This window comes from Euprymna scolopes, chromosome 7 (assembly GCF_053919585.1).
Source record: "Euprymna scolopes isolate OS-2025 chromosome 7, ASM5391958v1, whole genome shotgun sequence".
In the NCBI taxonomy this organism is placed as follows: domain Eukaryota; kingdom Metazoa; phylum Mollusca; class Cephalopoda; order Sepiida; family Sepiolidae; genus Euprymna; species Euprymna scolopes.
The window spans coordinates 88060909-88074736 of record NC_136488.1 but is presented as its reverse complement, the minus strand read 5'-3'; the positions used below and the strand labels follow the sequence as shown (position 1 = coordinate 88074736).

General features: G+C 36.7%; 1 protein-coding gene across 15 annotated transcripts in view; it reads left to right on the top strand.

Moving 5' to 3' along the window:
• LOC145279823 (protein phosphatase EYA1-like) overlaps nucleotides 1-13828 on the top strand; it is a 1162399-nt gene that overhangs the window by 1101608 nt on the left and 46963 nt on the right. For all 15 annotated transcript variants that reach the window (XM_080131218.1, XM_080131213.1, XM_080131219.1 and 12 more), the window contains 2 exons: nucleotides 314-382; nucleotides 3306-3460. In XM_080131218.1, coding sequence (XP_079987344.1) covers nucleotides 314-382; nucleotides 3306-3460 — 224 coding nt within the window. The remainder of the gene's footprint in view (nucleotides 1-313; nucleotides 383-3305; nucleotides 3461-13828) is intronic.

The window sequence follows — 13828 nt, the reverse complement described above, 5'->3', positions numbered from 1 at the left end:
CCGAAGCCTCACTCGTGCTAAACACGGAACGCGCGTTGATGCATGTCTTTTTCTATTCACTTCTTGGTTTGTTGCTCTTTTTTTTTTTTTTTTTTGCCTTGCTTTTGTTTCCTTTCTTTTGTGCACTTGCCTTCACTGTAATTGGTTGTTGTAGCTTTAAGATCAGTGTCATCATTTCAATATATATATATATATATATATATATATATATATCACATTGTTATTTGTAATGCCAGCAAGCTTTTAACTTTGTTTCCAATGAGTTTTTCTTTTTTCTACCTTTTTTTTTTTTTTCGCTACGTTTGTCTTGCAGGTGAAAATTCGCAGAACACATTTACAAGTCCATCACCTCCTTTAAAAGCAGAAGCCAATGGAAATGCGCGTAAGTTGTCTTTTTTTTTTTTTTCTACTTTCCACACATACACCCAGTAAAACCCCGGGATACGGTGGCTCTAGGATACTTTTTTTTTTTTTTGGTTAGATTACCATGTGGAATACGATGTTTTTCCGGCCCTTGGTTACGATATTTGCCCTGCCTTATGTTTACTAATTTTTAATGTCGTATCCCGGCGGTCTAATATATAAGTGGAAGGAATATTTAACAATATGTACATGTATAGAATGCAACAATGACTAATTATAACAAAAAATTAGCACATTAAACTTTTAAATTCAATAAATTTCATCCGTTTTCTTTTTTGCTTGTATCCTCTTTCCATGGTATGTAAACACATACATAAACCTTTATATATATATAATTCAAATCGTATTCCAAATATCGTGTACAGAATGGTATCTAAGTTGGTTACAGCTGTTTCCAGGTAATGTTTATTTTTAGTTACGTAAAACAACACAAACTTTATACAGTTTTATCTTATTTGAGAGAATATGGGACTTGTATGGATTTTCCAAGTTATACAACTTTTGAAGTCACTTTAAAACAGTCATCTTACACTTATCAACTTATTAATGCAAAAACGTGTTCTAATTGATTTTAAATTTGAATGTACATATGTGCACGTACATATACATTGTGTGTGTGTGTATATATATATATATATATATATATATATATATAATATTGTATATTTCAGCTTATAAGACGAGGTACAAAATTGGAGCAAATTTTAATAAATTTATTATATATCGGTTGTATAAGACGACTGCTAAATCACGAAACCATGTTTGTTTAGCTTCGGCTAGAGATTGCAACATCTGGTATTTTATGAAATATTGGTTTTTAAAGATGAGTTTTTAACTTTTAAGGGTCGTCTTGTACACCGAAATATATGATGTAATATATATATATATATAGAGAGAGAGAGAGAAAGTTTTCAAACACTTTTAGGTTGAAAAGTACGTGTGTCCATGAATATAAGGCAGTATGTACAGGTATAAAATGCAAAAAAGATTAACCAATTATAACAAAAACAAATTTGCTCACAAATACTATTTAGTTAATTTTATTATCTTTTTATTTTTTCTCATTGCATATATATATATATACACACACCCACACATATATCATGCACACAATGGTATCAAAGTCGTTTACAACTGTCCAGAAATGTTTATTTTTCAGTCATACAATATAACACAAATTTATATTTGGTTCTCTCATTCGGTGATAAGATATCAAACTGTTTTGGATTTTGTAACTTGATGATAAATCTATGTAATTACCACAAAAGTTTTCTAATTTTAAATTTGATTATATATATATATATATATATATATATATATATATATATATATACACTAGTGATGGAACGATTCCGATAAAATTACCAACCCCATTCAAAATTCACTTATTTCGATATGATTACGATTCTTTTAAAATCTCTAAATATTCAGTTATAACAAAGCTTTTTTTTTTTCTGGATTGCCATAAAACCCATGTAATATGTGTAGTTTGACAAACATGAAAAATATACTTGTGGGTGTGATCTATAAAAAATATTTTTCCTTCCATTATTAGCACCAGCAGTGGAAAGTTAGAATTTAAATAAAGAAACGATAAGAATCGTTTTTGCCAATACAAAAAAGGCACACATTTTTCCAATTCCAAAACCCCATAAAGTTCCGATTTTTCTCATTCTGATTGTCCCAACACCATAATATATATATATATATATATATATATATATATATATATATATATATATATGTGTGTGTGTGCAGTTCAGCCCGTCTTTGCTCAGACCTATGTACTGTTCATAACTTTATGTGCATATATATATATATATATATTAAAGTTTGACTCGTGTCGAAGTAACCTACATCTAAAATTTTGTGTTTAGACTCAAAATTAGCAGAGGAGTTTTGTAGAGTTTTCAAAGGTCAAATCGTTGAAATTTTACCCCTTGACAGCCAAATTTCGCCGAAAACAGATTAAAAAGATTTTCCCAAATTTTAATACTCCTGTCAAATCTCGACTCTGTAGACTGAAAATTGGACAAGTAGTTTGGTAGGGAAATGTACGCACACAATTTCACTTTTATAGATATTTATAAGTTCATGTATATTAACATGATCTAAAAACTTATTTTTTTAAAAGTTACTAATACATGTCTAGAGTTTATATAAATAAATAAAATAAACATTGTAAGAAGTCTAGCCAGATTGGTTAACATTTCAACATTTCCAAAATGAATTTTGCAGTCAGAAAATAATTTTAAAATAAAATCTCAGAACATAGTTGAAAACCAAAAAGGAAAGATAGTAGGCTGTCAAATTATTACTTACCCAATTTCTGACATCCACGTTATTTACACATATATATATATTTGTGTGTGTATGAGGAAGTTTGAAATATGAAATAAGTTTCAAACAAAATAGTATGATTAATATGAAATAAGTGCATAAGTAGGGAAATAAACAAGTTAATATGACACATGTAAAACAAAAAAAACTACCATAATTAACGTCTGATATTCAGACGAAAATATTTTACTGGTCTGCGTCATTATTCTAACTAGTTTGCTTTCATGCTTATCCACTAATTCCATATATATGTCTATGTATTTTTCCCTCTGCCAAAGCTGAGCAAAATGATAAAAACGCCTTAAACAACAAAATAGAAAAACAAAACAAAACTGAAGAAAATCACAAAGGTCGAAAGCACTTGAGAATTCTTGAATTTATTCTCCATAAATTATTTCAGAGATGCGGAAACGTTTTTCGCCGAGTTGAGAGAATGATTTTAAAATAAAAAAATATAGCTGCCAATAACATTTATTGATTTCCGATTAAAAAATAAAAGTATAATTTTCCCTTTTTTCCCCCTCTTTTCTGAATATTTCCAGGGCGACCGAGACCGGCACGAAGTGGTCGTCGACAAAATAATCCTTCTCCTGGACCAGAATCCGATTTAGAAAGAGTCTTTGTATGGGACTTAGATGAAACCATTATTATTTTTCATTCATTACTCACAAGTACATACGCACAGAGATACGGAAAGGTAGGTTGATTTTGTTACCTGTATTGATGAGGAGGGAGGGTGTCCGTTTCTCTTTGAAAATTTGTTTTCAAAACTTTATCTTCATTTACAACATTTTTGTTCTGACACATCCTGATTATCTGTTTAAAGCCAGATTACAGTTCCATTTAAAATAAATATCCTTTATTTCATACTTGCGTTCTTTGGAGAGAGAAGTATACACACCGTTCTTCAGAATTGAGGAAAAACATCATCTGGGTGTTAACTTGCTCTTTGAAGAAAAAAGGAATTTTAAAATTTATTTATGTTTTAATTAGATAAGTTTAATGGGTAATGAGTGTAATTGATCGATAATTTTAATGGGAAATGAGCTATAATTTTAATGGGTAATGAATGTAATGAGAGATAATTTTAACGGGTAATGAGTAAATAACCAATAAATTTAACGGGTAATGAGTAAATAACCAGTAAATTTAATGGGTTACGAGTAATTGGGCAATAAATTTAACGGGTTAGGAGTAAGTGGGCACTAATTTAAATGGGCAATTTGACTTGTTAAAGAAAATAAATTGTTTCATACAAAAAAAATGGTTCGATGAAAATTGAATTAAAAAAAAAAAAGTAATCAATTTATTTGAAAAAAGTCCGGCAACATGTTTGGTTTCTAAATGGATTTTTAAATGACATATTTTTTATATGTTGGAGCTTGTAGTTAGATATACATTAATTTGCATATCAAAAATCAGAAGTCCTAAAAAGGGGCGAAGGATGTGATTAGCACAAAAGAGAAAAGGTAGTAAGAAGACGTGCGCATGATGGTAGTATATATATATATATATTAGCCTAATTAGACCACAAGTCGGTACTTAATAATGCAAAAAGCCACTCGAGGATTAAGTTAAATAATTGTCAGATGATGATCAAGATTATAAAAGGATTGGAATGGGTGAAATGGGAAGAATTTTATTATTAAAGAGGGTGTCTTAAGTATTTGTTGACATTTGACTTGAAGATCACTATGTTGCAGTTTTCACAGATAAAATGTTCTCGAAAAGAAAATTTCTTCCAAAGTTCCATTTCATTTTATGCACACAGTGGAAGTAAAGAAAGCACTTTGCAATTATTGTAGCTAGACGAGTTTTGGTGCTATTTCCCCCATATTAAAAACTGAAGTAAAGAAAAATGCATGTGGTGTACGCCCAAGTGACAGGACGAAAATATCGTATTCCAAAAATCGTGTAAATTGATGTGACTAAACGCACAGCAACAATATGGAAAACTAAATAATTCGATTTGTTTGATTTTGGAAAGCTATTCTTAACAAGGGGACATTTGAACGACTCAAATTTACTTAAAAATATTTTTCTTTATGCAAATAAAACTACTTAATCAGTTTAGGTTATTTTTGGAATACAATATTTTTTCTGTCACAGGTATTTACATACAGATTTTTTTTTTTTTTTAATGTAGGGGAATTCTGCACAAGAACCTTAGTTTTTTCAGTGAATATTTTATAGGGAAACAAAAATTTGAGCCTAGTTGAGAACCTACCATGAAATACCAATAGAGGAGAGAAAAAACTTGGGTTATGTCTAATATTTGTAATTAATTGACTTTTAGATGTATTCTACTCTGATGAGGGTCTGCGAAAATATTTCCTCTGGATAAATATATATGTGTTTCAGTTGTTTAATGTGTTTACATAAATTAGTTAATTTGGACCGTCTTAATGTTATTAGATCCTCCATCTTGGATGGCCAGATTGTAGCATAATACCTCCCATCACTCTTCTTGCCTGCTCCTAAACTTGCTCTCCGCCTCCTTCCCTCTTCATAATGTGCACATCAACATTTACACAACCATCTGCTGATTATAATCACAATTCGTATTTCTCCAGCTGTTTTCTGCTTCCTGTGTTGGTAAATACACACAGACCAAAGAAGTAGATGACTTTTCCCGGCACTCTTGCCTCTCTCCACTCTCCCCTTGTAGCCAAATGTACTGTCATTTCTTCTTTTTTTTTTTTTTTTTTTTCCTTTTGCTACCGTAAGAGCCTGGCCTTTACTCAAAGAATTTTTTTTTCGTTGACCATGTTTAATGAGTTGACACTTAAGCAATGACTTTAGTTCAAGGAACAAAAAAATCATGAATAGTCAGTGAAATCTATAGATTAAGCAATGAACATGCTATTTCAGAATATTTGTGCTGGGTGAAAAATGCAGTTTCCAACTTAAAGCCTGACAATTGAATCATTATATTTCAACATCACAGATGAAGGTGGTTGGATGATGACGCTATTTTAAAGTTAACCATGAAAGAGGCGCAAAAATGCTATTTAAAACCTGTGCATGAAAGATGTATAAAAATGCGATTTCAAACTTAAGCATGACACTCTCATAAAAGATGTGATAACCCTAAATCTAAGATTTTTATAGAATCGTTACTGTACTTTTAGAAAAATGTATTTAAAATTGTTAAAAAAAAAATTAAATCATTGTTTCTTCATATATTTTCTTTATAATTTAGGACTGAACTGCTCTGAAGGTTTTGTAGGATTTTTTAGTAGTTCCTCTATATAAACTAGTCTTGGTGTGCGGCGTTGTCCGGGTGTTTGGAGGTGTGTTTAGCAAAAACAAAAAAAAAAGTGGTAGTAGGTAGGCAGGCTAGAAGCCGCACCGCGAAGGAGGAAAAGAATGTTAAAAAAACATGAAGTCTTTGCTGTTGCGCCCATCACCAAACCGAAAGTGACGAATGTTTAAATTAAGGCTAGTCAACCGATAAGAGAGGATGACTTTCGAAAATATCAGCTTAAAAAGCGACTCCTCTCTGTAGAAAAGTGCCTAGGTGAGGGAATGTTTTTAGCGAATTTTTCGATACGTGTTGTCTGAAGGGTCGACTTCACAACAATACCAATCTCATGAAAATCCGTCGCCTCTGTCAAAAGCTTTAGGCAGACAAACAAACATACATACATCCATTTAAACAGACAGGTGCGATTTATATTATAGACTAGGCCTGTGTGCCCGGCGTTGCCCGGGTGTTTTGAAGTGTGTGTTGAGCAAAAGTAAAAAAAGTGGTAGTAGGCAGGCAGGCTCGAAGGAGGAAAAGAATGTGAAAACAAAAGCGACGTGTTAGCTGTTGCATCCATCGCCAAACTGGAAGTGACGTAGGTTTAAATTAAGACAATTGAAAAGAGGCGATGACTTTTGAAAATATCAGCGGAAAAAAAACGACTCCTCCCTGTAGAAAAGTGTCCAGTTAAGTGAAGCAATTAATGTTTTTGTCCAATTTTTCCATGTCGTCCAAAGGGTCGAGCTTCAAAATGATACCAATCTTGTGAAAATCCGTCGCTTCTGTTGCAAGTTTTTGCGAGAAGGCGTACATACATTTTAAACAGACAGGTGAGATTTATATCGTAGAAGGCAAAATGTGTGTTGTATGTCTCGCAAAACCTTTCGACACAAGCGACGGATCCTGACTAGATCAGTGTCGTTTTGAAGGTCGATATCTTGGGCGAAAAGTATGCAGTTTTGTACAAGGAGTCACTTTTTCGCTGACTTTTTTTTTTGCAAGGTCATCATACGCGTTTGCAATGACTAGCCTTAATTTGAACAGCAGTGAAGTCGTATCAGTGGGGGTTAAGCAGTCTGCTTTTTTTCACCTTTTCCTCCTTTGCGTTACAGGTTCGGGTTTGCTTGCCTACTCCTTTTTTATTTTATTTTTTTCGGGCTTACGTAATGAGATTTTTTTTCCTTTTTAAAACAAAAACTGAACTATTTTACCGTTCGCTTAAACTTTTTTTTTTTTTTTCACACATCTCTCCACCTAGGTAGCGGCTAATTAAAAAAAAATTTTTTCTGGTTGTATTGACTCCTTACTACACCTCTTCTCCACACCCGGGCAACGCCGGGTACCCCTGCTAGTTACTAATAATAGTGAGTTCAATGCTTCAAAAAATCTGATAGATAATACATTCTCCATCTTACTGTCGCCCCTTCCCTCTCTTGACTGTCTAAAATAGATCAGAACATCCTGCCCTGCGACTGAACATCCTGTAGGCTTGTTTTAATTAAACACATTATCCTAATGAGCTACCATCTGATGTTGAGAAATGATGCCAGCAAGGCAACTGATAAGTGCAAAGCCTTGTCACAACCAACCGACTTTTTTTTTTTTTTTTTTTTGCGTTTGTATTTCTTTAAAGGAACATTGTTGGACTAATCCTTGCCATCTAACGAGTATCTGCTCCACTGAGAACAGCAGTTCCAACAAGCTGTTTTATTTTCTTTCTTTTAAGGAGTATTCGGTTGATTAACTGCAGTACTAAGAGTAATTCTTTACAGCAAGAACCTGTTCTTTCACCTGATGCTTACTTTGTGTCTCGTGCTATTTTCCTCAACCTACACACGTACGATGGTCGTTCCAAATGTTTTTTTTTTGTTTTTTTTTTAACTAAAATTTGAAGAGCTACAAAAACGGGAGTGGTATCATTAAAACAAGCGAGTTTTGTGCTTCAGAATTTATTATTTTTACAGAGTCATCAACATTCTCAATGCACATTTGCCAGAAATTCAATGATGCATCTCTGCTTCTGACGCACATCCATGACAGAGCTTGCTTTCTTTGTCTCACACCGTCAATATCTACAACAGAGATAAAAGCTTTGGCTCCTTACTGCATGAGTTCAATCATCATATCAATGCAAATTACAATCTTCTCTGATCCATTTGCTTTCTCTCTTCCCCTCTTCAAATTGAAACACTTTTGCAATGACGAGTCTAAAAATAAAAGCTGCAACTTTACTGTTGTCTGACGGGATGAATTTAGATGTATTTAGATAGTTTTTTATTATATGCTAGTAGGGCTACCCGTTATTGCCTAGGGCAAAGGTGTAATATTTTTATTAATACTTTTTGTCTTTCTATCTCCTTCCTCTCTTACCCTCCACCCTCCCTGTAATTTTTTTTTTTTTTCGGCCAGATTATTTCTCTCTCTGGACATACAATTTTATAAATTTCTTCTCCAACGAAATCTGCACCCGTTTAGGATCAAAGAATAAATCATTTTTCTTTTTTCTAAATTTTAGATATTCATCCAGGGCAACACCGATCAGAAAATACCAACTTTGTTGGTATTTTTCTTCTTTTTTTTTTCAGTTTTAACTGGACATAAAAACACACACACACACACTCAGCTGTAACTGAGTGGTCTAAGCAATGATTGCAAGTGCCAGTTCTGCCACACAGAAGTATAGTGCGAACCCTCTCTCATTCAACTGTAGTGTTTTGCTGGGGGATGGCTGATATACGACACGACACAATGAAGTGTGTAAAAATTTCCACTGGACGATTTGTAAAAAAAAGTTGAATATGGAATACAGCACCAAGTCCTGGAAACATACCAGAAAGCACAGTTGGAAATAAATCCTGAGGGGGGGGGGGGCTAATTTTTCAATCTCACTTTCTAACCCTGGTGTCACAGTTTTTGCAGTAGGAGAGAACTAAATATCCTTTAGTTTAAAAAATCGATAAAAAGTACTAATCAGATCGATTTGTTTTCCAATCACTTGTTAAGTCTTAGGACCACGTGCAATCAACTGGGTGATTCCAAACCATAAATTGGGGTGAGTTAGAGTTTCCCCCCTGACCCCTACCATGCTGACAAATAAAACAAAATATCCGCTTAACCTTCATTGTATTGAAAGACCAACAAGCTGATACATGTAGTTCCACCAACTCCCTAACCTCTTTAGTAGTTCTCCTTGTCAATCATTTCGAACCTCGTTGCTGTTTGAATAAAGGCCATTTATACTCTATTTCGCAAACCTTTTGCTTCAACTTCGGTGACATTAAGTGCGCACACACACACATTCATATACATACAAAGATTGTGGGGGTTCTCAGATTGTTCTAAAAAAATTGTTTGTTAATTATGCTTTTCAAAATTGGAGTCAATATAACAATATTTTTTCGAGTAATCTCTTTCTCTCTCTCTTCCCGATTCTCTTCTCTCTCTCTCTTCCCGATTCTCTTTCTCTCTCTCTCTTCCCGATTCTCTCTCTCTCTCTCTCTCTTCCCGATTCTCTTTCTCTCTCTCTCTTCCCGATTCTCTTTCTCTCTCTTTCTTCCCGATTCTCTTTCTCTCTCTCTTCCCGATTCTCTTTCTCTCGCTCTTCCCGATTCTCTTTCTCTCGCTCTTCCCGATTCTCTTTCTCTCGCTCTTCCCGATTCTCTTTCTCTCGCTCTTCCCGATTCTCTTTCTCTCTTCCCGATTCTCTTTCTCTCTTCCCGATTCTCTTTCTCTCTTCCCGATTCTCTTTCTCTCTTCCCGATTCTCTTTCTCTCTTCCCGATTCTCTTTCTCTCTTCCCGATTCTCTTTCTCTCTTCCCGATTCTCTTTCTCTCTTCCCGATTCTCTTTCTCTCTTCCCGATTCTCTTTCTCTCTTCCCGATTCTCTGTCTCTCTTCCCGATTCTCTCTGTCTTTCTTCCCGATTCTCTCTGTCTTTCTTCCCGATTCTCTCTGTCTTTCTTCCCGATTCTCTCTGTCTTTCTTCCCGATTCTCTCTGTCTTTCTTCCCGATTCTCTCTGTCTTTCTTCCCGATTCTCTCTGTCTTTCTTCCCGATTCTCTCTGTCTTTCTTCCCGATTCTCTCTGTCTTTCTTCCCGATTCTCTCTGTCTTTCTTCCCGATTCTCTCTGTCTTTCTTCCCGATTCTCTCTGTCTTTCTTCCCGATTCTCTCTGTCTTTCTTCCCGATTCTCTCTGTCTTTCTTCCCGATTCTCTCTGTCTTTCTTCCCGATTCTCTCTGTCTTTCTTCCCGATTCTCTCTGTCTTTCTTCCCGATTCTCTCTGTCTTTCTTCCCGATTCTCTCTGTCTTTCTTCCCGATTCTCTCTGTCTTTCTTCCCGATTCTCTCTGTCTTTCTTCCCGATTCTCTCTGTCTTTCTTCCCGATTCTCTCTGTCTTTCTTCCCGATTCTCTCTGTCTTTCTTCCCGATTCTCTCTGTCTTTCTTCCCGATTCTCTCTGTCTTTCTTCCCGATTCTCTCTGTCTTTCTTCCCGATTCTCTCTGTCCTTCTTCCCGATTCTCTCTGTCCTTCTTCCCGATTCTCTCTGTCCTTCTTCCCGATTCTCTCTGTCCTTCTTCCCGATTCTCTCTGTCCTTCTTCCCGATTCTCTCTGTCTTTCTTCCCGATTCTCTCTGTCTTTCTTCCCGATTCTCTGTCTTTCTTCCCGATTCTCTCTGTCTTTCTTCCCGATTCTCTCTGTCTTTCTTCCCGATTCTCTCTGTCTTTCTTCCCGATTCTCTCTGTCTTTCTTCCCGATTCTCTCTGTCTTTCTTCCCGATTCTCTCTGTCTTTCTTCCCGATTCTCTCTGTCTTTCTTCCCGATTCTCTCTGTCTTTCTTCCCGATTCTCTCTGTCTTTCTTCCCGATTCTCTCTGTCTTTCTTCCCGATTCTCTCTGTCTTTCTTCCCGATTCTCTCTGTCTTTCTTCCCGATTCTCTCTGTCTTTCTTCCCGATTCTCTCTGTCTTTCTTCCCGATTCTCTCTCTCTCTATCTATATCCCCCCGATTCTCTCTCTCTCTATATATATCCCCCCGATTCTCTCTCTCTCTATATATATCCCCCCGATTCTCTCTCTCTCTATATATATCCCCCCGATTCTCTCTCTCTCTATATATATCCCCCCGATTCTCTCTCTCTCTATATATATATATATCCCCCCGATTCTCTCTCTCTCTATATATATCCCCCCGATTCTCTCTCTCTATATATATATATATCCCCCCGATTCTCTCTCTCTCTCTATATATATATATCCCCCCGATTCTCTCTCTCTATATATATATATCCCCCCGATTCTCTCTCTCTATATATATATATCCCCCCGATTCTCTCTCTCTATATATATATATCCCCCCGATTCTCTCTCTCTATATATATATATCCCCCCGATTCTCTCTCTCTCTATATATATATCCCCCCGATTCTCTCTCTCTATATATATATATCCCCCCCGATTCTCTCTCTCTATATATATATATCCCCCCCGATTCTCTCTCTCTATATATATATATCCCCCCGATTCTCTCTCTCTCTATATATATCCCCCCGATTCTCTCTCTCTCTATATATATCCCCCCGATTCTCTCTCTCTCTATATATATCCCCCGATTCTCTCTCTCTATATATATATCCCCCCGATTCTCTCTCTCTATATATATATCCCCCCGATTCTCTCTCTCTATATATATATATCCCCCGATTCTCTCTCTCTCTCTATATCCCCCGATTCTCTCTCTCTCTATATATCCCCCGATTCTCTCTCTCTATATATATCCCCCGATTCTCTCTCTCTCTCTATATCCCCCGATTCTCTCTCTCTCTCTATATCCCCCGATTCTCTCTCTCTCTCTATATCCCCCGATTCTCTCTCTCTCTATATCCCCCGATTCTCTCTCTCTCTCTATATCCCCCGATTCTCTCTCTCTCTCTATATCCCCCGATTCTCTCTCTCTCTCTATATCCCCCGATTCTCTCTCTCTCTCTATATCCCCCGATTCTCTCTCTCTCTATATATCCCCCGATTCTCTCTATCTCTATATATCCCCCGATTCTCTCTCTCTCTATATATCCCCCGATTCTCTCTCTCTCTATATATCCCCCGATTCTCTCTATATATATATATCCCCCGATTCTCTCTCTCTATATATATATCCCCCGATTCTCTCTCTCTATATATATATATCCCCCGATTCTCTCTCTCTCTATATATCCCCCGATCTCTCTCTCTATACCCCGTTTCTCTCTCTCTATATATAACCCCCCGATTCTCTCTCTCTATATATCCCCCCGATCTCTCTCTCTATATATCCCCCCGATCTCTCTCTCTATAAATCCCCCCGATTCTCTCTCTCTATATAACCCCCCGATTCTCTCTCTCATATATCCCCCCGATTCTCTCTCTCTATAATAACTCCCCCATTCTCTCTCTCTATATATCCCCCCGATTCTCTCTCTCTAAACCCCCCACTCATAAATACCCACTCTCTCTTTCTCTTTCTGTTATATTCCCCCTCTCTTTCTGTTATATCCCCCTCTCTTTCTGTTAATATCCCCCTCTCTTTCTGTTATATCCCCCTCTCTTTCTGTTATATCCCCTCTCTTTCTGTTATATCCCCCTCTCTCTCTTATATCCCCCTCTCTCTCTTATATCCCCCTCTCTCTCTTATATCCCCCTCTCTCTCTTATATCCCCTCTCTCTCTTAAATCCCCCATCTCTCTCTTATATCCCCCTCTCTCTCTTATATCCCCCTCTCTCTCTTATATCCCCCTCTCTCTCTTATATCCCCCTCTCTCTCTTATATCCCCCTCTCTCTCTTATATCCCCCTCTCTCTCTTATATCCCCCTCTCTCTCTCTCTTATATCCCCCTCTCTCTCTCTCTTATATCCCTCTCTCTCTCTCTCTTATATCCCTCTCTCTCTCTCTCTTATATCCCTCTCTCTCTCTCTCTTATATCCCTCTCTCTCTCTCTTATAATCCCTCTCTCTCTCACTCTCTCTTATATCCCTCTCTCTCTCTCTCTCTTATATCCCTCTCTCTCTTATATCCCCCTCTCTCTCTCTTATATCCCTCTCTCTCTTATATCCCCTCTCTCTCTCTCTTATATCCCTCTTCTCTCTCTCTCTCTATATCCCTCTCTCTCTCTCTCTCTCTTATATCCCTCTCTCTCTCTCTCTTATATCCCTCTCTCTCTCTTATATCCCTCTCTCTCTCTCTCTCTCTCTTATATCCCTCTCTCTCTCTCTCTTATATCCCTCTCTCTCTCTCTCTCTTATATCCCTCTCTCTCTCTCTCTCTTATATCCCTCTCTCTCTTATATCCCCCTCTCTCTCTCTCTTATATCCCTCTCTCTCTTATATCCCTCTCTCTCTCTCTCTTATATCCCTCTCTCTCTCTCTCTCTTATATCCCTCTCTCTCTCTCTCTCTTATATCCCTCTCTCTCTCTCTCTCTTATATCCCTCTCTCTCTCTCTCTTATATCCCTCTCTCTCTCTCTCTCTTATATCCCTCTCTCTCTCTCTTATATCCCTCTCTCTCTCTCTCTCTTATATCCCTCTCTCTCTCTCTCTCTCTCTTATATCCCTCTCTCTCTCTCTCTCTCTCATATCCCTCTCTCTCTCTCTCTCTCTCATATCCCTCTCTCTCTCTCTCTCTCTTATATCCCTCTTTCTCTCTCTCTTATATCCCTCTCTCTCTCTCTCTTATATCCCTCTCTCTCTCTCTTATATCCCTCTCTCTCTCTCTTATATCCCTCTCTCTCTCTCTTATATCCCTCTCTCTCTCTCTTATATCCCTCTCTCTCTCTCTCTTATATCCCT